Below are 24,310 nucleotides of genomic sequence, written 5' to 3'. Positions count from 1 at the left end.
TTCTCACAATGGTGCTTGTTTATAAATCAATGTCTCGCAAGTTCACATAATGATTAATTTGCATTTTACATAACAGAACCAAATATAATACCATAACATAGTAGGCCTATAACTTTACTGTTACACCAAAAACACCTAATTTCTAATGAGATTTTAGGATGGTTAGTTGAAACTGAATAATAATTTTTAAATGATCATGCGTCAAAACTCAACAAGGCATGCCACTAGCCAGGATATATGCTTTGATTGAAACAAAATACAAGACTAATAATTTGTTAACAACATCGGCTCTAATTCACTCACGAAATAGTAATTCAAGAAGATCTAAATGCATATTCCCATGAACCTGATTGAGATCAATCAAATGATTGGCATAGAGATGCAGTTTGGACATTTCACCGGTAAAACGTGAATAATTATCATTCACATTTGAGAGTGGTGATGGCAGACGATGCAATTGGAGGATGCATTTTATGCATATTCCATAATGATAGGCTATTAATTTGGCTACATCTTACGGTACAAACTTTGACAGAGGAAATTATGATGTCATTAACAAAAACCAATTGCGATCCCTCACCTAAACAAATAGCACTACACCACTACTCTGGAGAGGAGGCTGGTGGAAGGGAGGGATGGGGAAGGCTTTACCTGTGGGACAGGGAGGGGAAGGGGGAAGAGTTTACCTGTGGGACAGTTGATCAGCTGGAGGACCAAGGGACGGCGGGTTACGATGCCAGAGCCACGGGGAAGAAAATCTCTGTAACACACAGAAGGAGAGAGAAGTGAGAAAAGAACCATGCTTATGGAAACACCTGGGCCCATATTCATTAAGCTTCTCAGAGTAGGAGTAATGATCATGTCGGGGCAGCAGGTAGCTTAGTGGTTAAGAGCGTTGTGCCAGTAACCGAAAGGTCGCTGGTTCTAATCCCCGAGCTGACTAGGTGAAAAATCTGTCGTTGTGCCCTTGAGCAAGGCACTTAACCCTAATTGCTCCTGTAAGTCGCTCTGGATAAGAGCGTCTGCTAAATGACTAAAATGTAAATGTAAATGTATGTCAAATTGATTAATCTAATTCATTACCTCATAGAAAGTGGGACTGTGAGACAAATTCAAGGTGAAAATGAACAAACTGTCACTGCAGTTCCAGTAAACGACTGTTGACTTAAAGTCTCTGCTGCTTTTCAGGACACACGTTCTGTTCCACCTGGCAGTCTTTGTCTGGGATGTGATGCTAATAGCTCTTTCTGAGAGTAGTCCACTTAAGAGCCTGTGTGCGTTGTAGACTCCCTCTCAAATCTTAGAATCAACTATTAAAGACTACCAGAACCCACTGGATTCTCCAATTACATTGAATGAACTACAGTACAACATACAAACCCTCCAACCCAAAAAGGCCTTTGGGATTGATGGTATCCTAAATGAAATGATAAAATATACAGACCACAAATTCCAATTGGCTATACTTAAACTCTTTAACATCATCCTCAGCTCTGGCATATTCCCCAATATTTGGAAACAAGGATGATCACCCCAATCCACAAAAGTGGAGACAAATTTGACCCCAATAACTACCGTTGGATATGCGTCAACAGCAACCTAGGGAAAATCCTCTGCATTATCATTAACAGCAGACTCGTATATTTCCTCAGCGAAAAAAATGTACTGAGCAAATGTCAAATTGTCTTTTTACCAAATTACCGTATGACAGACCACGTATTCACCCTGCACACCCTAATTGACAAACAAACAAACCAAAACAAAGGCAAAGTCTTCTCATGCTTTGTTGATTTCAAAAAAGCTTTAGACTCAATTTGGCATGAGGGCCTGCTATACAAATTGATGGAAAGTGGTGTTGGGGGAAAGACTTACGACATTATAAAATAATGTACTCAAACAACAAGTGTGCGGTTAAAATTGGCAAAAAACACACACATTTCTTTCCACAGGGCCGGGGGTGAGACAGGGATGTAGCTTAAGCCCCACCCTCTTCAACATATATATCAATGAATTGGCGAGGGTACTAGAACAGTCTGCAGCACCCTTCCTCACCCTACTAGAATCTGAAGTCAAATGTCTACTGTTTGCTGATGATCTGGTGCTTCTGTCCCCAACCAAGGAGGTCCTACAGCAGCACCTAGATCTTCTGCACAGATTCTGTCAGACCTGGGCCCTGACAGTAAATCTCAGTAAGACAAAAATAATGGTGTTCCAAAAAAGGTCCAGTTGCCCTAGAGCACACAAAAAACGATACATACCTCGGCCTAAACATCAGCGCCACAGGTAACTTCCACAAAGCTGTGAACGATCTGAGAGACAAGGCAAGAAGGTTCTTCTATGCCATCAAAAGGAACATAAAATTCGACATACCAATTAGGCTCTGGCTAACAATACTTGAATCAGTTGTAGAACCCATTGCCCTTTATGGTTGTGAGGTCTGGGGTCCACTCACCAACCAATAATTCACAAAATGGGACAAACACCAAATTGAGACTCTGCATGCAGAATTCTGCAAAAATATCCTCTGTGTACAACGTAAAACACAAAATAATGCAGAGCAGAATTAGGCCGATACCCGCTAATTATCTAAATCCAGAAAAGAGCCGTTAAATTCTACAACCACCTAAAAGGAAGCGATTCCCAAACCTTCCATAACAAAGCCATCACCTACAGAGAAATGAACCTGGAGAAGAGCCCCCTAAGCCTGGTCCTGGGGCTCTGTTCACAAACACAAACAGACCCCACAGAGCCCCAGGACAGCAACACAATTAGACCCAACCAAATCATGAGAAAACAAAAAGAGAATTACTTGACACATTGGAAAGAATTAACAAAAAAACTGAGCAAACTACTGTAGAATGCTATTTGGCCCTAAACAGAGAGTACACCGTGGCAGAATACCTGACCACTGTGACTGACCCAAAATTAAGGAAATCTTTGACTATGTACAGACTCAGTGAGCATAGCCTGGCTATTGAGAAAGGCAGCCGCAGGTAGACCTGGCTATGTGCACACTGCCCACAAAATGAGGTGGAAACTGAGCTGCACTTCCTAACCTCCTGCCAAATGTATGACCATATTAGAGACAGATATTTCCCTCAGATTACACAGACCCACAAAGAATTCGAAAACTAATCCAATTTTGATAATCTCTCATATCTATTGGGTGAAATACCACAGTGTGCAATCACAGCAGCAAGATGTGTGAGCTGTTGCCACAAGAAAAGGGCATCCAGTGAAGGAATATCACCATTGTAAATACAACCCATATTTATATTTATTTATTTTCCCTTTTGTACTTTAACTATTTGCACATCATTACAACACTGCATATAGACATAATATGACATTTGAAATGTCTTTATTCTTTTGGAACTTTTGTGAGTGTAATGTTTACTGTTAATTTTTTATTGTTTATTTCACTTTTGTTTATTATCGATTTCACTTGCTTTGGCAATGTAAACATATGTTTCCCATGCCAATAAAGCCTCTTAAACTGAAATTGAATTGAATTGAATTTATATTAGTTTCTCTTCATCTGCCTCAGTAAAAGAGATAAAGAGAGAGAGAGAGAGAGAGTGAGAAAGACAGAGAGAGAGAGAGAGAGAGAGAGAGAGAGAGAGAGAGAGAGAGAGAGAGAGAGAGAGAGAGAGAGAGAGAGAGAGAGAGAGAGATGAGTATCTTCATCTGCCTCCAGCTATCTGCGAGACTGGGAACATGCAGATGGTATGGTACACAACGTGGTCCTGAAGTGGCTGTGTGTGTGTGTGTGTGTGTGTGTGTGTGTGTGTGTGTGTGTGTGTGTGTGTGTCAGAACACACAATGTGTGTTTTATTCTGAAGGACTCTGACGACACTGCATTACGTAATGTCAGCAGCTGCCATGGTGGCATTGTTTGTATGTATGCTTCTACATTACCAGCTGACCTGACACTAGTCTTAGATAATTCACTAACAGATTTGGATCAACATCAAGGGTCTATTAGGGACATGCACTCAGATAGAATCTGATGGTGTCCTGCAAACCAAGAGTGTGTAGGCTACTACAGTGCATTTCACTACACCCGCAATAACATCTGTTGAATATGTATATGTGACCAATAAAATGTGATTTGATTTGAATAGTAGTAACGCCTGATCTCTTCATTGCATCATCACCATAGATTTTCACTTTACTATGCTTGCAGGTCAATAACAACCATGGCTGAATATTGACGGACGATGATAATAGTGAAGTATGCTCAGTGGGTTACTAAATGGACAATTAACATTGGTATTGTTATGAGGCTGCAGCTTATGAGAATATTTTCAGTTATGAATTATAATTGGCCAACTAAGAATAGTAGCCCTGCTAGCCACATAATGTGACTTCAATTGTGGATATTGCTATAATCAGAGCCACAATGCTAGCAGTTAATGAAGGCCCATTTGGCCGGGGAGGAAGATATTATGCTAATTGAACTGCAGTCTCACAACAAATTATTCTATAAGTTTTTATGCACAAATATGTTCCAGCCATTCTCCAAGGCAAACACACACAAACACATGCACACACATAAAAACACGCATGTACACACACACACACACACACACACACACACACACACACACACACACACACACACACACACACATAAGCGTGCACACTTATAAACACACATGTGTACACATAAACACACGTATGCATGCAACACGTGAAAACATAAACACACATATGTATGCATGAATGCACGCCTACACACACCTAACCTATGTCATTACAATAATGTAATGATTAAATCCATTTCATATCACTATCTGAATAGAGATAAACAGACAAACCATTGGCAGCAGTGTCTAGTCTGCAACAGTACTATTTCCTACTGTGTCAAATCAATTTCCTGCAACAGTACTATTTCCTACTGTGTCAAATCTATTTCCTGTCTACGTTCTCTCTCCTCTTGGGGTGTGAGCCTGGCTTTCTCTGCACCTTCCTCTCCTCTAGTAACATTTTGGCCCCATCACTGGGGCCAAGCTTCCTGCCATCCAGGACCTCTATACCAGTCGGTGTCAGAGGAAGGCCCTCAAAATTGTCAAAGACTCCAGCCACGCTAGTCATAGACTGTTCTCTCTAATACCGCACGGCAAGCGGTACCGGAGTGCCAAGTCTAGGTCCAAAAGACTTCTCAACAGCTTCTACCCCCAAGCCATAAGACTCCTGAACAGCTAATCATGGCTACCCGGACTGTTTGCACTGCCCCCCCACCCCCACCCCATCTTTTTACGCTGCTGCTACTCTGTTAATTATTTATGCATAGTCACTTTAACTCTACCCACATGTACATATTACCTCAACTACCTCAACTAGCCGGTGCCCCCGCACATTGACTCTGCACCGGTACCCCCCTGTATATATAGCCTCCCTACTGTAATTTTATGTAACTGTAACTTTTTTGTTGTTGTTTTATTTTACTTTTTTATAAAAAAATAAATTCATTGTTGGTTAAGGGCTGTAAGTAAGCATTTCACTGTAATGTCTACACCTGTTGTATTCGGCGCATGTGGCCAATAAAATTTTATTTGATTTGATTTTGTAGGGGACAGATGGCCCAAACCGCAGGACTCCTCCTCTACCCCTTCTCCACTACGCCTTCCCCAAAAACGCCACCATATGGACCATCCAGATGGGCGGAGGTGGCACAAACCAACCAGACCCTGTCACACACCCCACACCACTCCATCTCCATCCCAAATGCCATTCATCACTGCTATTGCTGGGGGGGGATGGCTCAAGGCAAGGCATGGTTCCTGGGGTATCCACCACACACACACATACACACACCCGCGCACACATTCATACATATGCTACATACTTGCTAAATGGACTCAGTCGCACAAATTAGCAAAACACGGATGGATGCACACATGCACATACAGTACCCATGCACACAACATCATGTAGCAATGCTGAAAAGCATTCACCACATAAATAGCCTGTTATATGTGACTGCAGGGGAAAACGCAGTGAAGGAGTGAGAAAACAAAGTCTAATCAAATCAAATCAAATTTCATTTGTCACATACACGTGTTTAGCAGATGTTATTGCAGGTGTAGCGAAATGCTTGTGCTTCTAACTCCGACAGTGAAGTAATATCTAACAAGTAATATCTAACAATTTCACAACATATACCCAATACACACAAATCTACGTAAGGAATAGAATTAAGAATATATACATATATGGACGAGCAATGACAGAGCGGCATGGACTAAGATACAGTAGAATAGTATAGAATACAGTATATACATATGAGATGAGTAATGCAAGATATGTAAACATTATTAAAGTGACTAGTGTTCCATTTCTTAAAGTGGCCAGTGATTTCTAGTCTATGTCTATAGGCAGCAGCCTCTAATGTGCTAGTGATGGCTATTTTACAGTCTGATAGCCTTGAGATAGAAGCTGTCTCTCGGTCCCAGCTTTGATGCACCTGTACTGACCTCACCTTCTGGATGATAGCAGGGTGAACAGGCAGTGGCTCGGGTGGTTGATGTCCTTCATGATCTTTTTGGCCTTCCTGTGACATCGGGTGCTGTAGGTGTCCTGGAGGGCGGGTAGTTTGCCCCCGGTAATGCGTTAGGCAGACCGCACCACCCACTGGAGAGCCCTGTGGTTGCAGGCGGTGCAGTTGCCGTACCAGGTGGTGATACAGCCCGACAAGATGCTCTCAATTGTGCATCTGTAAAGGTTTGTGAGGGTTTTAGGTGCCAAGCCTGAGGTTGAAGAGGCTCTATTGCACCTTCTTCACCATACTGTCTGTGTGGGTGGACCATTTCAGTTTGTCAGTGATGTGTACGCCAAGGAACTTGAAGCTTTCCACCTTCTCCACTGTGGTCCCGTCGATGTGGATAAGGGAGTGCACCCCCTGCTGTTTCCTGAGGTACACTATCATCTCCTTTGTTTTGTTGACGTTGAGTGAGAGGTTATTTTCCTGGCACCACACTCCCAGAGCCCTCACCTCCTCCCTGTAGACTGTCTCGTCATTGTTGGTAATCAAGCCTACTACTGTTGTGTCATCTGCAAACTTGATGATTGAGTTGGAGGGGGCTGAGCACGCACCCTTGTGTTTCCCCAGTGTTGAGGATCAGCGAAGTGGAGATGTTGTTTCCTACCTTCACCACCTGGGGGCGACACATCAGGAAGTCCAGGACCCAGTTGCACAGAGCGGGGCTCAGAACCAGGGCCTCGAGCTTAATGATGAGCTTGGAGGGTACTATGGTGTTAAATGCTGAGCTATTGTCAATGAACAGCATTCTTACATAGGTATTCCTCGTGTCCAGATGGGATAGGGCAGTGTGCAGTGTGATGGCGATTGCATCGTCTGTGGATCTATTGGGGTGGTAAGCATATTGAAGTGGGTCTAGGGTGACAGATAAGGTAGAGGTGATATGATCCTTGACTAGTCTCTGAAAGCACTTCATGATGACAGAGGTGAGTGCTACGGGGCGATAGTCATTTAGTTCAGTTACCTTCGCTTTCTTGGGTATAGGAACAATGGTGTGCATCTTGAAGCATGTGGGGACAGCAGGCAAGGCATGCCCCACCCCAGCCTGCACCTCTCCTCCACCCCAACCGCCTAATCCCACTGGGAGACTCAACCCCTCCCCCTGTCTGGTGATGGCACACAAACTTACCAGCCAGTGGCTGTCCACTATCAAAGCAAGGTCGACTATGAAGGCACTGAGGAGACAAAAATATCCACCCATAAGGAAACGGTATAAACAAACAGATATACAGTACTATATTGTGTCACACACTTGTACACACAAAACCACACACACACACACACAGACAGACAGACACAGTCAATAGACCTGTCCAGCACTGGCAACCTGCCAGGAATCTGCAGCAGAGCATCATTGACTCATACACATTTACTGCACACACACACACACACACTCCAAAGAATGCATGTATGCATGTGAATATACTGTGCCTTGCTTAGTGGAAACACTGAGAGGACGTTGTCATTGTCTGACATTCAGCTTCTTAGCCAGAGGCTTTGTGAGGAATAACAACAGAACCATGATGAGCTTTATTCCAATAACAGTCAGATAATTTCCTCTCCATTGGTTTCTCTTACACAGTCACTCTCATTGATCGACATAACAAGTTGACAGTAACATAACATATATTTATCTAAACTGACCTAGAGTCATATATTATATATATATACACATATTCAAAACACATGGTCCTGGTGGGACTTGAACCCACAACCTTAATGTTGCTAACACCATGCTCCAACACACGCCAGTGGAGCTCCTGCCAGTAATGATAATGTATTAGGCCTGGTCTAATAAATAAAATAAAATAAAATAAAATTTTATTTGTCACATGCTTCGTAAACAAAAGATGTAGACTAACAGTGAAACACTTACTTGGGGGCCATTCCCAAAAATGCATAATTGCACTCTTCAGCTTTAAATGTACAAACTACAGGCTGTAATCTAATCCTGATCAAAGGTGTGCAGCAATTACAGTCACGCTATGAATATGATAACTAGAAAAAGGAATTTCACTATCTCCAGGCCACAGTCTTAGTGGCTGAGATTGCTTGTTGTTGTCGACATGTACATCTCCAGATTACAGTCATTGTAGTGAAAGGGCCAATCAAACGGCTCGTTCTTGGCCGATGGCGGGTGCCCAGATTAAAGTAGGGGCGGGAGCCAATGAGAGGGCTTGTTGTTGGTGAGCTGTGTGTACACTCATAGATTAAATGTAATCCCTTTGAGCAGTGTAAAGGCAGCTAACCCAGCTCCACTCTCGCTCTCTCTTTCTTTCCTCTCACACTTTCCCTAGCCTCTTTCCCCCCATCTTCCACTTTCTTGCTTATTTTACCCTCTCTCACCAGAATCATTTCACAAGCAACAAATAATGATACAACTGCTTCTATCAGTGATCCTAAAAACAATAGTGTATACAAAGCATAGCCAACTGTAGAACTAGGCCCACCTTCCATCAATAATAGCCATGAAGTGCTTTGAAAGGCTGGTCATGGCTCACATCAACACCATTATCCCAGAAACCCTAGACCCACTCTAATTTGCATACCGCCCCAACAGATCCACAGATGATGCAATCTCTATTGCCCTCCACACTGCCCTTTCCCACCTGGACAAGAGGAACACCTACGTGAGAATGCTATTCATTGACTACAGCTCAGCGTTCAACACCATAGTGCCCTCAAAGCTCATCACTAAGCTAAGGATCCTGGGACTAAACACCTCCCTCTGCAAATGGATCCTGGACTTCCTGACGGGCCGCCCCCAGGTGGTAAGGGTAGGTAACAACACATCAGCCACGCTGATCCTCAACACGGGGGCCCCTCAGGGGTGCGTGCTCAGTCCCCTCCTGTACTCCATGTTCACCCATGACTGCATGGCCAGGCACGACTCCAACACCATCATTAAGTTTGCCGACGACACAACAGTGGTAGACCTGATCACCGACAACGATGAGACAGCCTATAGGGAGGAGGTCAGAGACCTGGCCGTGTGGTGCCAGGATAACAACCTCTCCCTCAACGTGACCAAGACAAAGGAGATGATTGTTGACTACAGGAAAAAAAAGAGGACTGAGCACGCCCCCATTCTCATTGACGGGGCTGTAGTGGAACAGGTTGAGAGCTTCAAGTTCCTTGGTGTCCACATCACCAATGAACTACCATGGTCCAAACACACCAAGACAGTTGGGAAGAGGGCACGACAAAGCCTATTCCCCCTCAGGAGACTGAAAAGATTTGGCATGGGTCCTCAGATCCTCAAAAGGTTATACAGCTGCACCATCGAGAGCATCCTGACTGGTTGCATCACCGCCTGGTATGGCAACTGCTCAGCCTCCGACCGCAAGGCACTACAGAGGGTAGTGCGTACGGCCCAGTACATCACTGGGGCCAAGCTTCCTGCCATCCAGGACCTCTATACCAGGCGGTGTCAGAGGAAGGCCCTCAAAATTGTCAAAGACTCCAGCCACCCTAGTCATAGACTGTTCTCTCTGCTACCGCACGGCAAGCGGTACCGGAGTGCCAAGTCTAGGTCCAAAAGGCTTCTCAACAGCTTCTACCCCCAAGCCATAAGACTCCTGAACAGCTAATCATGGCTACCCGGACTATTTGCACTGCCCCCCCACCCCCACCCCATCTTTTTACACTGCTGCTACTCTGTTAATTATTTATGCATAGTCACTTTAACTCTACCCACATGTACATATTACCTCAACTACCTCAACTGGCCGGTGCCCCCGCACCTTGACTCTGCACCGGTACCCCCTGTATATAGCCTCCCTACTGTTATTTTATTTTACTTCTGCTCTTTTTTTCTCAACACTTTTTTGTTGTTGTTATTTTCTTTTACTTTTTTATTAAAAAATAAATGCATTGTTGGTTAAGGGCTGTAAGTAAGTATTTCACGGTAATGTCTACACCTGTTGTATTCGGCGCATGTGGCAAATACATTTTGATTTGATTTGATTTAATAATAGGCCAACATAAATGAAACAAGACGATAAATAAAGTGACATACAGTAATACATCTCTCAAAGGGAAAACAATGATCATCAATAAATCACCAAATTAGACTACACTTCCCAGCAGTGCTAGCCAGTGAGTAGCCCATCATCTATTCGTGTCAGTCAGGCAGTAAAGGGCTATCTATCTACAGTATATCTTCCCTCTCACAGACTAGAAATAGGATTACAGAAAGAGAGTCGGGCCATACTACAGCCCATACTGTCCTTCTCGTGTTGGGGATACAGATAATCCCTTGCATTTTGCATTCTTCATATTATGTAATATACTGTAATTCCGCCCTGCAATAATAGTCTCTCCAATTGGACCAGTAGAGATGCATTTTTTGCCTCGTCAGCAAATGAGAGGAAGCCTACGCAGCAGAAGAGACTATTTTACATATTCTAGTCTGATGTGCTAAATGCTGCAAGCACCCGCACTCTAATAAAGGTGGGTTCTCAAACGGGGTTCTCCAGAGGAAAACAGTGCAATCCACTCTGCAGTAAGCACTTCTTTGACCTAGAACAGCTGCATCAGTAGAAATCGGTGGTGATCTGAGAAATAGATATTCATATAACTTTCAATTAGTAATTTATTTGGAAATCTGTTGACAAGGCTCATATTTCTAGAGCAATACTTCACCTTATTTCCATTATTCAGTCATTTATTATCTAAGCGATTATAAAACACAAAGGCTAGAGCTCACATGCTCATTCATGCTCATCCTAACCTAACCTTACAAAACGTACAAGTTTTGTTGCAAGGTCTTGAATCCCCCAGGTGACAGAGGTCACAGTGATAGTCTATGGCAGTATTCCCTGACTGAGTTGTTATTGTGGGTCTGCTGTACAGATGTAGGATCTTGATTTGATCCCCCTGTTGCAGGAGAACTTTAAAACTTGTATTGTTTGAGGTTTAAAAAGGCTTCTGAAGTTTGTAATTTCCACTTTGACATTTCAGACTTGATTTTCCCTTACTAAGAATGTATTAATCCCTACAAAAATGGCCATTAATTATAATCCACGTAATAATTTGCATTTCCTGTTCCTGCAGGATTATTTTCCTGCTGTAACAAACTGGCTCAAATTAAGATCCTGCATCTGTAGTGTGACATTCCTCTGAAGAGCTCTCCTAGGTCCTGAAAGCAGCCTCAGAGGAAAGTATAGGCTCTGTACACCAAACAGCCAGCAACCAACCCGTGTTCATCTGATAGGGACAGATAAAAGAATAGGTTTATGACACCTCTCATCTTCTACCCTGAAATCAGCCAATGGCTCCAGCATGCCAATCAGAGCCCAACAGTACATGATTGACAGATATGGGGCCCGGCCGCTTCCAGGAAATACACTGGGAGGCCATTTTGTGTCTGACATAAAATGTATTGTATTATAGTGTATTACATAAAGAAATATATGTTTTATTGTCACATACACCGGATAGGTGCAGTGAAATGTGTTGTTTTACAGGGTCAGCCATAGTAGTGTGGCGTCCCTGGAGCAAATTAGGGTTTAGTGCCTTGCTCAAGGGTACATCGACAGATTCTTCAACTTGTTGGCTATGCTGTGCCCTTACTGTAGTATAGGGATCAGGGACTGAGGACAAGAAAAGACACATGGGTTGTGCCATTGAAAGACATATGAGGGGAGGTCAAGGGAACGATATGAGGGTGGAGAGATGGACGCTTGTGGCTGATCACCACTGTTCTCTCTCATGGTGGGGGAGGTTCCCCTATAGAGGGCTAACCGAGGGTGACACATGACATGTGCATTACGTAGAGTGCTCAGAGTAGCAGAGAGAGAGAGGGGGTTAGATAGAGAACGTGAGAGAGTGTAAGCGGGAGACAGATAGAAAAACAGAGGGCAGAGAATCAAACCAAATCCAAAGGTATTTGTCACATGCGCAAATACAACAGGTGTAGACTTTAGCGTGAAATGCTTACTTAGGAGCCCTTTCCCAACAATGCAGAGCTAAAAAGTAAGAAAAATTACCAGATTTAAATGTTAAAAAAGAACACAATAAAATAACAATAGCAAGCCTATATACAAGGAGTACCGGTACCGAGTCAACTTGCAGGGATACGAGGTAATTGAGGTAATATGTACATGTAGGTAGGGGTAAAAGTGGCGGCATTATGCATGTGTTTTGTGTGTGTGAGCGTATGTAGTGGGTGTGTGTGTGTGTGTGTGTGTGTGTGTGTGTGTGTGTGTGTGTGTGTGTGTGTGTGTGTGTGTGTGTGTGTGTGTGTGTGTGTGTGTGTGTGTGTGTGTGTGTGTGTGTGTGTGTGTGTGTATGTGTGTGTTGGAGTGTCAGTGTAGTCCAGTGAGTGTGCATAGAGCTGGTGCAAGATAGTCGATGCAAATAAAAAGGCGGTCAATCCAAATAGTATTTTTAATCCGTGATAGTTTGCAGGCACTGCCACATCTGTTGAGCATCAGAGCCGGTGTAGTAGGATTCGATCTTAGTCCTATATTGATGCTTTGCCTGTTTGTTGGTTCGCCGGAGGGCATAGCAGGATTTCTTATAAGTGTCCCGATTAGTGTCCCGCTCCTTGAAAGCGGCAGCTCTAGCATTCAGTGTACCTCCACTGTACTCATATCCTTCCATATCCTTGTCTATACATAATGCCCTAATCTATTCTACAATGCCCGGATATCTGCCCCGTTTATTCTCTGTACCCAACGCACTAGAAGACCAGTTTTTAAAGCCTTTAGCCGTATACTTATTCTATTCCTCCTCTGTTCCTCTGGTGATGTAGAGGTTAACCCAGGCCCTGTAGCCCCCAGTATCACTCCTACTCCCCAGGCGCTATCATTTGTTGACTTCTGTAACCGTAAAAGCCTTGGTTTCTTGCATGTTAACATCAGAAGCCTCCTCCCCAAGTTTGAGTTATTCACTGCGTTAGCACACTCTGCCAACCCTGATGTTCTAGCAGTGTCTGAATCCTGGCTTAGGAAGGCCACCAAAAATTCAGAAATGTCCATCCCGAACTACGCCATTTTACGTCTAGATAGAACTGCCAAAGGGGGCAGAGTTGCAATCTACTGTAGAGATAGCCTGAAGAGCTCTATCATACTATCCAGGTCTGTGCCCAAACAGTTTGAGCTTCTACTTCTAAAAATTCACCTTTCCAGAAATAAGTCTCTCACTGTTGCCCATCTATCCTCAGAGTTCGTACTGCTTGGTGACCTAAACTGGGATATGCTTAACACCCCAGCCGTCCTACAATCTGAACTAAATGCCCTCAATCTCACACAAATTATCAAGGAACCTACCAGGTACAACCCTAAATCCATTAACATGGGCACCCTCATAGATATCATCCTGACTAATTTACCCTCTAAATACACCTCCGCTGTCTTCAACCAGGATCTCAGCGATCACTGCCTCATTGCCTGCGTCCGTAATGGGTCCGCGGTCAAACGACCACACCTCATCACTGTCAAACGCTCCCTAAAACACTTCAGCGAGCAGACCTTTCTAATTGACCTGGCCCGGGTATCCTGGATGGATATTGACCTCATTCCGTCAGTAGAGGATGCCTGGATGTTCTTCAAAAGTGCTTTCCTCTCCATCTTAAATAAGCATGCCCCATTCAAAAAATTCAGAACTAAGAACAGATATAGCCCCTGGTTCACCCCAGACTTGACTACCCTTGACCAGCACAAAAACATCCTGTGGCGTACTGCATTAGCATCGAACAGCCCCCGCGATATGCAACTTTTCAGGGAAGTCAGGAACCAATATACACAATCAGTTAGGAAAGCAAAGGCTAGCTTTTTCAAACAGAAATTTGCATCCTGTAGCACTAACTCCAAAAAGTTTTGGGACACTGTAAAGTCCATGGAGAATAAAAGCACCTCCTCCCAGCTACCCACTGCACTGAGGCTAGGAAACACTGTCACCACCGATAAATCTACGATAATCGAGAATTTCAATAAGCATTTAGCTACGGCTGGCCATGCTTTCCACCTGGCTACCTCTACCCCGGCCGCCAGATCTGCACCCTCCGCTGTAACTTGCCCATGCTCTTAAACGCAAGTAAAACTAAATGCATGCTCTTCAATCAAACGCTGTTTGCACCCGCCCGCCCGACTAGAATCACTACTCTCGGTGGGTCTGACTTAGAATATATGGACAACTACAAATACCTAGGTGTCTGGTTAGACCGTAAACTCTCCTTCCAGACTCACATTAAGCATCTCCAATCCAAAGTTAAATCTAGAATCGGCTTCCTGTTTCGCAACAAAGCCTCCTTCACTCATGCTGCTAAACATGCCCTCGTAAAACTGACTATCCTACCGATCCTTGACTTCGGCGATGTCATTTACAAAATAGCTTCCAACACTCAACTCAGCAAATTGGATGTAGTCTATCACAGTGCCATCCGTTTTGTCACCAAAGCCCCATATACTACCCACCATTGTGACCTGTACGCTCTCGTTGGCTGGCCCTCACTACATATTCGTTGCCAAACCCACTGGCTCTAGGTCATCTATAAATCACTTCTAGGCAAATCCCCGCCTTATCTTAGCTCATTGGTCACCATAGCAACACCCACCCGTAGTATGCGCTCCAGCAGGTATATCTCACTGGTCATCCCCAAAGCCAAATGAAATAAGATGGATTTCAGTTTTCCTGCATTCAAATCACCAGCCACTACCAGCACCCCCTCTGGGTGAACATTTTCTTGTTTGCTTATGGCCCTATACAGCTCGTTGAGTGCGGTCTTAGTGCCAGCATCGGTTTATGGTGGTAAGTAGACAGCAATGACAAATATAGATGAAAACTCTCTTGGTAAATAGTGTGGTGTACAGCTTATCATGAGGTATTCTAACTCAGGCGAGCCAAACCTTGAGACTTCCTTAATATTAGATATTGCGCACCAGCTGTTAACAAAGAGACCCCCCGAGTTTGCCCGACACTGCCTTTATGTCCTGCAGATTGATAGAAAAAGCAGCTAGATTTATATGTCCTTGCTCAGACACGACTCGAAGAAACATAGGATATTGACGTTCTTCAGAGCACGTTGATAGAGAGAGAGAGAGTGTGTAGGGTTTTGACAACCTCCATTACCGACAATGCACTGTGTCGTTGACCCTGTGTCTATTACATTGTCATGTCTACTCCTGCTCCTCCCCTCCGGCATTCGACGTCGCCGGTTTACTAACCACCGGCCCTGGCAACCCATCACTACGCACACCTGCGCCTCATCATCAGGCACACCTGGACTCTATCACCTTCCTTGTTACTCCCCCATATACAGTGGGGAAAAAAAGTATTTAGTCAACCACCAATTGTGCAAGTTCTCCCACTTAAAAAGATGAGAGAGGCCTGTAATTTTCATCATAGGTACACGTCAACTATGACAGACAAAATGAGAAAAAAAATTCCAGAAAATCACATTGTAGGATTTGTAATGAATTTATTTGCAAATTATGGTGGAAAATAAGTATTTGGTCAATAACAAAAGTTTCTCAATACTTTGTTATATACCCTTTGTTGACAATGACACAGGTCAAACGTTTTCTGTAAGTCTTCACAAGGTTTTCACACACTGTTGCTGGTATTTTGGCCCATTCCTCCATTAAGATCTCCTCTAGAGCAGTGATGTTTTGGGGCTGTCGCTGGGCAACACAGACTTTCAACTCCCTCCAAAGATTTTCTATGGGGTTGAGATCTGGAGACTGGCTAGGCCACTCCAGGACCTTGAAATGCTTCTTACGAAGCCACACCTTCGGTGTGTTTGGGATCATTGTCATGCTGAAAGACCCAGCCACGTTTCATCTTCAATGCCCTTGCTGATGGAAGGAGGTTTTCACTCAAAATCTCACGATACATGGCCCCATTCATTCTTTCCTTTACACGGATCAGTCGTCCTGGTCCCTTTGCAGTAAAACAGCCCCAAAGCATGATGTTTCCACCCCCATGCTTCACAGTAGGTATGGTGTTCTTTGGATGCAACTCAGCATTCTTTGTCCTCCAAACACGACGAGTTGAGTTTTTACCAAAAAGTTATATTTTGGTTTCATCTGACCATATGACATTCTCCCAATCCTCTTCTGGATCATCCAAATGCACTCTAGCAAACTTCAGATGGGCCTGGACAAGCAGGGGGACACGTCTGGCAGTGCTGGATTTGAGTCCCTCGGCGTAGTGTGTTACTGATGGTAGGCTTTGTTACTTTGGTCCCAGCTCTCTGCAGGTCATTCACTAGGTCCCCCCATGTGGTTCTGGGATTTTTGCTCACCGTTCTTGTGATCATTTTGACCCCACGGGGTGAGATCTTGCGTGGAGCCCCAGATCGAGGGAGATTATCAGTGGTCTTGTATGTCTTCCATTTCCTAATAATTGCTCCCACAGTTGATTTCTTCAAATCAAGCTGCTTACCTATTGCAGATTCAGTCTTCCCAGCCTGGTGCAGGTCTACAATTTTGTTTCTGGTGTCCTTTGACAGCTCTTTGGTCTTGGCCATAGTGGAGTTTGGAGTGTGACTGTTTGAGGTTGTGGACAGGTGTCTTTTATACTGATAACAAGTTCAAACAGGTGCCATTAATACAGGTAACGAGTGGAGGACAGAGGAGCCTCTTAAAGAAGAAGTTACAGGTCTGTGAGAGCCAGAAATCTTGCTTGTTTGTAGGTGACCAAATACTTATTTTCCACCATAATTTGCAAATAAATTCATAAAAAATCCTACAATGTGATTTTCTGGATTTTCTTTTCTGAATTTGTCTGTCATAGTTGACGTGTACCTATGATGAAAATTACAGGCCTCTCTCATCTTTTTAAGTGGGAGAACTTGCACAATTGGTGGCTGACTAAATACTTTTTTTCCCCACTGTATATAGCACTCTGTTGTTAATTCCCATCAGGCGTTATTGACTCTGTTTCCATGTCCCGACGCTACTCCTGTTTTTGTATTGTTTATTGTTCGTGTTCTATTAAACTCTCCAACTGCCCCTGCTTCCTGACTCCCAGCGTCAACGTTACACACATGAGTTGTTTCCCATAATTGTCCTTGTGTCCAAACCAAATAGTGAGTGCAATCAAGTAGGGAAGAGGCTCCCTTTGAGTAAGACAGTCAGCAAAGTTTATAGACTACAAAAGTAGGACAAATATCCAAGTCCTAACAGTGCCGTTTGCCTTTCATACATATAAATAACTGTCTGTTATGTGAGCATCTCACCAGCTGGCCAATTATTATGATCTCTGCAAACCAAAGGCTGTCACACCCACTAGAAATATCAACGCTGGGAGGCTTTGCTCTGGGCATAATGATGAGTTCTACAGTCATTATGAGATAAGCACAACTCATAACCAGACCTGTTGTGTGCTATTATCACAAATACATTCTTTCTCTTTTCTTGAATTCATTTTAGGAGAAATGTCTCCTGTATTTTCCACTAAGGTGTATGGAGAATTGTGATGTAGTTTAGGAAAGTTCAATCAGGAAGGCTGGTCTGAACGGCTTATCACTTTTAAGTTATCTAGTAAAAACAATATAATTCATATTGCTTCCTATCTTACCTCATCAGCATAGCAGGTATTTATATGGTAGTGTCATAATGTTACCTCATCAGCAAGGCATCATGTCTCTCCTCCTCATTTACTATTAGCAAGCGTGTGGAATGTCATTCACCTACTAACTTCAGCCTAAGAGCATGGCACACTAAGGCAATTACACCACGCTTGCTGATGAACCTATGGGCTCACTCGTGCAATAATAACTTTCCTTTCTTTCAACCAATGTACATAAATCTAGGGGAGTATTTACAGTGCCTTGACAAAGTATTCACACCCCTTGACTTTTTACACATTTTGTTGTTAAAAAGTGGGATTAAAATAGATCTACACAAAATACTCTGTAATGTCAAAGTGGAAGAGAAATTCCAACATTTGTAAAAGAAAAGATGTGAAAAAGAAGGACACTAATATAGAGTATCTTGATTAGATAAGCAGCGATAGACAACCATTTTCAGGTCTTGCCATAGATTTTCAAGCAGATTTAAGTCAAAACTGTAACTCGGCCACTTCACAGTCTTCTTGGTAAGGAACTCCAATGTAGATTTGGCCTTGTGTTTTAGGTTATTGTCCTGCTGAAAGGTGAATTCATCTCCCAGTGTCTAGTCGAAAGCAGACTGAACCAGGTTTTCCTCTAGGATTTTCCCTGTGCTTGGCTCCATTCCGTTTCTTTTTTATCCTGAAAAACTCCCCAGTCCTTCATGATTACAAGCATACCCATAACATGATGCAACCACCACTATGCTTGAAAATATGATTGAATTGGTGTCATAACAAATGTTTGATGAATCGTGTCATTTTACATCTGCCTGCAAGTCATCACATCGAGGAAATACATTGAGGAATGACGAATTCTAAATAGGAAATGTGAAAATGTGCCTCTACAGTATCTCTCAATGCAATATGAAACTCAGAAATGGGATCAGCAAAAAGCTAAGATTGTTGTCATGGCTGTGTAAAGTCAGTTGTTACCAACTCTCATCACTGTTTACATCCTACAGTGAGGGAAAAAAGTATTTGATCCCCTGCTGATTTTGTACATTTGCCCACTGACAAAGAAATGATCAGTCTATAATTTTAATGGTAGGTTTATTTGAATAGTGAGAGACAGAATAACAACAAAAAAATCCTGACAAATGCATGTCAAAAATGTTATAAATTGATTTGCATTTTAATGAGGGAAATAAGTATTTGACCCCCTCTCAATCAGAAAGATGTCTGGCTCCCATGTGTCTTTTATACAGGTAACGAGCTGAGATTAGGAGCACACTCTTAAAGGGAGTGCTCCTAATCTCAGCTTGTTACCTGTATAAAAGACACCTGTCCACAGAAGAAATCAATCAATCAGATTCCAAACTCTCCACCATGGCCAAGACCAAAGAGCTCTCCAAGGATATCAGGGACAAGATTGTAGACCTACACAAGGCTGGAATGGGCTACAAGACCATCGCCAAGCAGCTTGGTGAGAAGGTGACAACAGTTGGAACGATAATTCTCAAATGGAAGAAACAAAAAAGAACTGTCAATCTCCCTCTGCCTGGGGCTCCATGCAAGATCTCACCTCGTGGAGTTGCAATGATCATGAGAACGGTGAGGAATGAGCCCAGAACTACACGGGAGGATCTTGTCAATGATCTCAAGGCAGCTGGGACCATAGTCACCAAGAAAACAATTGGTAACACACTACGCTGTGAAGGACTGAAATCCTGCAGCGCCTGCAAGGTCCCCCTGCTCAAGAAAGCACACATACAGGCCCGTCTGAAGTTTGCCAATGAACATCTGAATGATTCAGAGTAGAACTTGGTGAAAGTGTTGTGGTCAGATGAGATCAAAATCGAGCTCTTTGGCATCAACTCAACTCGCCGTGTTTGGAGGAGGAGGAATGCTGCCTATGACCCCAAGAACACCATCCCCACCATCAAACATGGAGGTGGAAACATTATGCTTTGGGGGTGTTTTTCTGCTAAGGGGACAGGACAACTTCACTGCATCAAAGGGACGATGGACAGGGCCATGTACCGTCAAATCTTGGGTGAGAACCTCCTTCCCTCAGCCAGGACATTGAAAATGTGTGGTGGATGGGTATTCCAGCATGACAATGACCCAAAACACACGGCCAAGGCAACAAAGGAGTGGCTCAAGAAGAGGCACATTAAGGTCCTGGAGTGGCCTAGCCAGTCTCCAGACCTTAATCCCATAGAAAATCTGTGGAGGGAGCTGAAGGTTCGAGTTGCCAAACGTCAGGCTCGAAACCTTAATGACTTGGAGAAGATCTGCAAAGAGGAGTGGAACAAAATCCCTCCTGAGATGTGTGCAAACCTGGTGGCCAACTACAAGAAACGTCTGACCTCTGTGATTGTCAACAAGGGTTTTGCCACCAAGTACTAAGTCATGTTTTGCAGAGGGGTCAAATACTTATTTCCCTCATTAAAATGCAAATCAATTTATAAAAATTTTGCTGTGCGTTTTTCTGGATTTTTTTGTTGTTATTTTACATTTTACATTTTAGTCATTTAGCAGACGCTCTTATCCAGAGTGACTTACAGTTAGTGAGTGCATACATTCTTTTTTAATTTTTTTCATACTGGCCCCCCGTGGGAAACGAACCCACAACCCTGGCGTTGCAAACGCCATGCTCTACCAACTGAGCTACATCCCCTGCCGGCCATTCCCTCCCCTACCCTGGACAACGCTGGGCCAATTGTGCGCCGCCCCATGGGTCTCCCGGTCGCGGCCGGCTACGACAGAGCCTGGATTCGAACCAGGATCTCTAGTGGCACAGCTAGCACTGTGATACAGTGCCTTAGACCACTGCGTCTCTCACTGTTCAAATAAACCTACCATTAAAATTATAGACTGATCATGTCTTTGTCAGTGGGCAAACATACAAAATCAGTAGGGGATCAAATACTTTTTCCCCTCACTGTATATCATGTAATTATTGTAATGTTGTACCTCTTATGACAGAGATGTTAAGTAAAGTGTTTACACACTTTCATAAGACCCTGTGGGCTGAGACCCTGTGTCTCCCTCTCTCTCTAGCTCTCTCTCTTTCTCTCTCTCCATCTCTCTGCATTTACACACTTTTATAATAACTGTGGCCTGAGTCTCTCTATCTCGCTTTCTATCTCTGCTCTAATCTCTCAGTGTTTCTACAGTTCCCTGTAAAGCCAATGATGTCACCATGGGGTCAAGGGAGTGAGTGGACTGACAAAACATGGTCAGATGGTCTTCTAGTTCTTCAGGAAATGCCAGTGCCAATAAAATGGTCCTCTGTCTGTCCACACATCCAAACAGACATACAGTGTCTCTGTCTGCATCCATGCTATGAGCCACCTCCATGCTACACGCTGATAGATTCTATTAAAAGTCAAAAGGATAAACAGCAAGCAGCTTAATGAAGGCCAACAGATTAGAGTAGGGCCCCAGTAGAGAGAGAGCATTAAATTACTGTGAGAGGGAGAGTAGGATAGACAGTGAGAGAGTGGAAACACCACATGTGCATTGTGTATGTACAGTATGTTTGTATGTGTGTGTGTATGTATGTGTATGTGTGTGTGTGTATGTGTATGTGTGAGTAAACACAACAAGTGTATTGTGTGTGTGTGTGTGTGTGTGTGTGTGTGTGTGTGTGTGTGTGTGTGTGTGTGTGTGTGTGTGTGTGTGTGTGTGTGTGTGTGTGTGTGTGTGTGTGTGTGTGTGTGTGTGTGTGTGTGTGTGTGTGTGTGTGTTCATGCGTGGTGCATGAGTATGTGTGTGTGAACACAAAAGAAAACAGCAGGGAGGGGGTGCGGCAGTAGTGTGTGATCAGGAAGACCCGGGTGATGTCAGTGCAGCTGGTTAGGGAGAGAAGACTGCACGATGGTATATTCTGCTAGTCAGCAGGCAATTCATTGCGTCCAGACTGCAGTGAACATCTTAATAGGCTCTTACAGTATAAACTTGTCAGGATGACAATGCTGCTGAGAACAAGCATAATTAATATTGACCAGGACATCCAACTGTTCCCATTAACATTAAAAATAAATGTGTAGGCTGTGTGGTTTTGCATACTAAAGCAATGCATTGTATTGCGAAATTTCCAACAGCCAAGGGAGGCCTGACAATCAGTCAGTCACCTATCGTATCGCCCGGTGCTGAGCGGGTGCAGCAGCCTAGCAAAGTACTAACAGATGGATGGGGAGCCGAAGTCGAAGGGCTCAAAGCGACTCTCTCTCCCTTCTCCTTTACATGTATTTTCGCAAGGTCATACTGCAGTATAGCGGGGTTGTGTCCCCAGAGAAATGCGGTTTATCCACCATCAACACCGTGACAGTTGTGACAGGGACTATGACATAATTAGTGTTATGTATTCACTCATATCTCACATTAGGTGTACCCTAATCCGTAAATTACTGAAGGTCAGATACACATAATATCTCTCCTCTGTGGTCTGTGTTTAGTTTATGAACGACAAAATGGCAACCCTGTCTGAGAAACAACTACACATTAGGCTTTCTTGTTGGAATTGTGTGTTTAAAAGGTGCCTACACAGTACTGGGCCGTGGCCTCCAATGCGCTATGCGCCCTGAGCCTAAGGTGGAATAACCCACGAGAGGATGGGGGGAATTGCGTACCCTATTCAACCCCATTAAACAGGTATATTATGATGTCTTTAATCATAAGAACTGGAAACCTCCAATATGCAATTTGTAATATCAAAGGAAACGCACAAATGTTGGGGTATTATTTTAATATCTACTGTAGATTTGTACTACAACAAATATTAGAATAGCACCATAGAGCAAATACATAATTTATATTATTATTGTTTAAGCTTAAATACAATCGTTTTATAACAGGGAGCACTAACAACACAATCAAACGTCCATTTTGGTTAGCTATTCTATTCTGCCAATGCATATAATGCAGCAATTAGCACATGGAAGGTTTTATGTAACCAAATAATCTGTTTACAGTTATTAAGCGTGAAGATGAGGGACTGGTGATTCAAGGCAGCAATTTCAGCAACTCATCTTAATTTAATACATTCGATATAATTCTGAGGTTATCCAATGGATCTCAAAGGCTGTAAATCAAAGCATTGAGGGGGATGGGGATAGGGATGGGTCTGGGTAGGTGTGCAAGAACCATTGCAGCCTAGGAGGCTTTGATAATGGAGGGATGCATTTGCGTACAGAAACACAAAACCACTTACTTCCCAACGAAGTTCTCCAACACCGAGCTTTTCCCTGCACTCTGCCCGCCGACCACAGCAATTTGAGGCAGATCCAACTGGGAATTTTGACCGATGGCCGAGAAGGCGTCTTGCATTTTATTCACAAGAGGAATAAGGTCTTCCATCCCCCGGTTCCCCATGATTGCAAGGGAATCGGTCGCTCCTTCTCAGTAGAATCAAATGAGGGAAAGCGTTCTCTCTCGGAACCGAGCGCTTGTCCCCCCTTTATCGCCCTTCCGTTTTGAGGGTGTTTCAACGTTTGGAATCGGCCTTCTATTTACATTTTACTTGCACCCTCATTGATTACGCTTCCCCGGTGTCCCCTCTACACAGAACGCTTCTCCACTCCTCACTCTCCTCTACAGCTATATTCAACTCTACCACGCAGCACGGAGGGATGATCTCTTATCAGAATACGCTAGGGGATCCTTGCACTGACGCGCATGCACCACTCCTTGATCTATCTCAACAGAATTGCGCCCTAGGCTTTGTGTGCTCTCTCTTACCGCTATGCTGTAAGAAATAGAAAATACAGGCTATGTAAACAATGTATTTATAAATAGGCTATATTGATACATATTGATACTTTGCTACATCATAGATTAATTATGTTATGCCCATGATGATTATGTTTTGTAGGCTTTGCGTGCGTGGCAGTGTTGATCTGTCCATGGTGCTGAAATTGTTAAACGACGTCATCTGTTCTTCAGCCTGCTAGGGGAAAGAGGGCGACATGCGCTATAGACAGTCACAGTGCGCACACCGAGATATTATAAGAGGTGCGCATCCCTGTAAAATACCGGGAGCAGGTGCAGTGTCACCTCCATTCCGCCAGCAAGAATAAGCAATACCTCCCATGAATAAGTGATCTCGGCGATTTCCGTTCAAAATAAAAGTCCCGCAATAAAGACGGGGGAAAAAATACAAATGGTCAGAATTCGTAAACATTTTTTGGGAAATGTTAGCAGACTTTGAATTTTGTTTAACAATATGAAAAAAGGAAAATAGTTAATAGCCATAAAAGCACA

The 24,310-nt window shown here is 43.5% G+C and overlaps 1 protein-coding gene across 22 annotated transcripts in view; it reads right to left on the bottom strand.

Moving 5' to 3' along the window:
* The window catches only part of LOC121541675 (dynamin-1), a 100,206-nt gene extending 76,228 nt beyond the window's left edge, over positions 1-23,978 (bottom strand). For 12 of the 22 annotated variants that reach the window (XR_006657518.1, XR_006657519.1, XR_006657520.1 and 9 more), the window contains exons 1-2: positions 23,262-23,972; positions 687-760 (exon numbers count right to left, since the gene is read on the bottom strand). Coding sequence is in view for 19 of the 22 variants with exons in the window: in XM_041850891.2 (XP_041706825.2) it covers positions 687-760; positions 23,262-23,422 (235 nt within the window). In the remaining 3 variants the exon portion in view is untranslated. Of the gene's footprint in view, positions 1-686; positions 761-23,261 lie in introns of all 22 variants that reach the window. The other 10 variants (XM_045208093.1, XM_045208102.1, XM_045208095.1 and 7 more) reach the window with 6 other exon arrangements.
* Positions 23,979-24,310: the final 332 nt, after the last annotated feature.

This window comes from Coregonus clupeaformis, chromosome 27, assembly GCF_020615455.1.
Source record: "Coregonus clupeaformis isolate EN_2021a chromosome 27, ASM2061545v1, whole genome shotgun sequence".
In the NCBI taxonomy this organism is placed as follows: Eukaryota; Metazoa; Chordata; class Actinopteri; order Salmoniformes; family Salmonidae; genus Coregonus; species Coregonus clupeaformis.
This window is presented reverse-complemented; position numbering and strand designations above follow the sequence as displayed.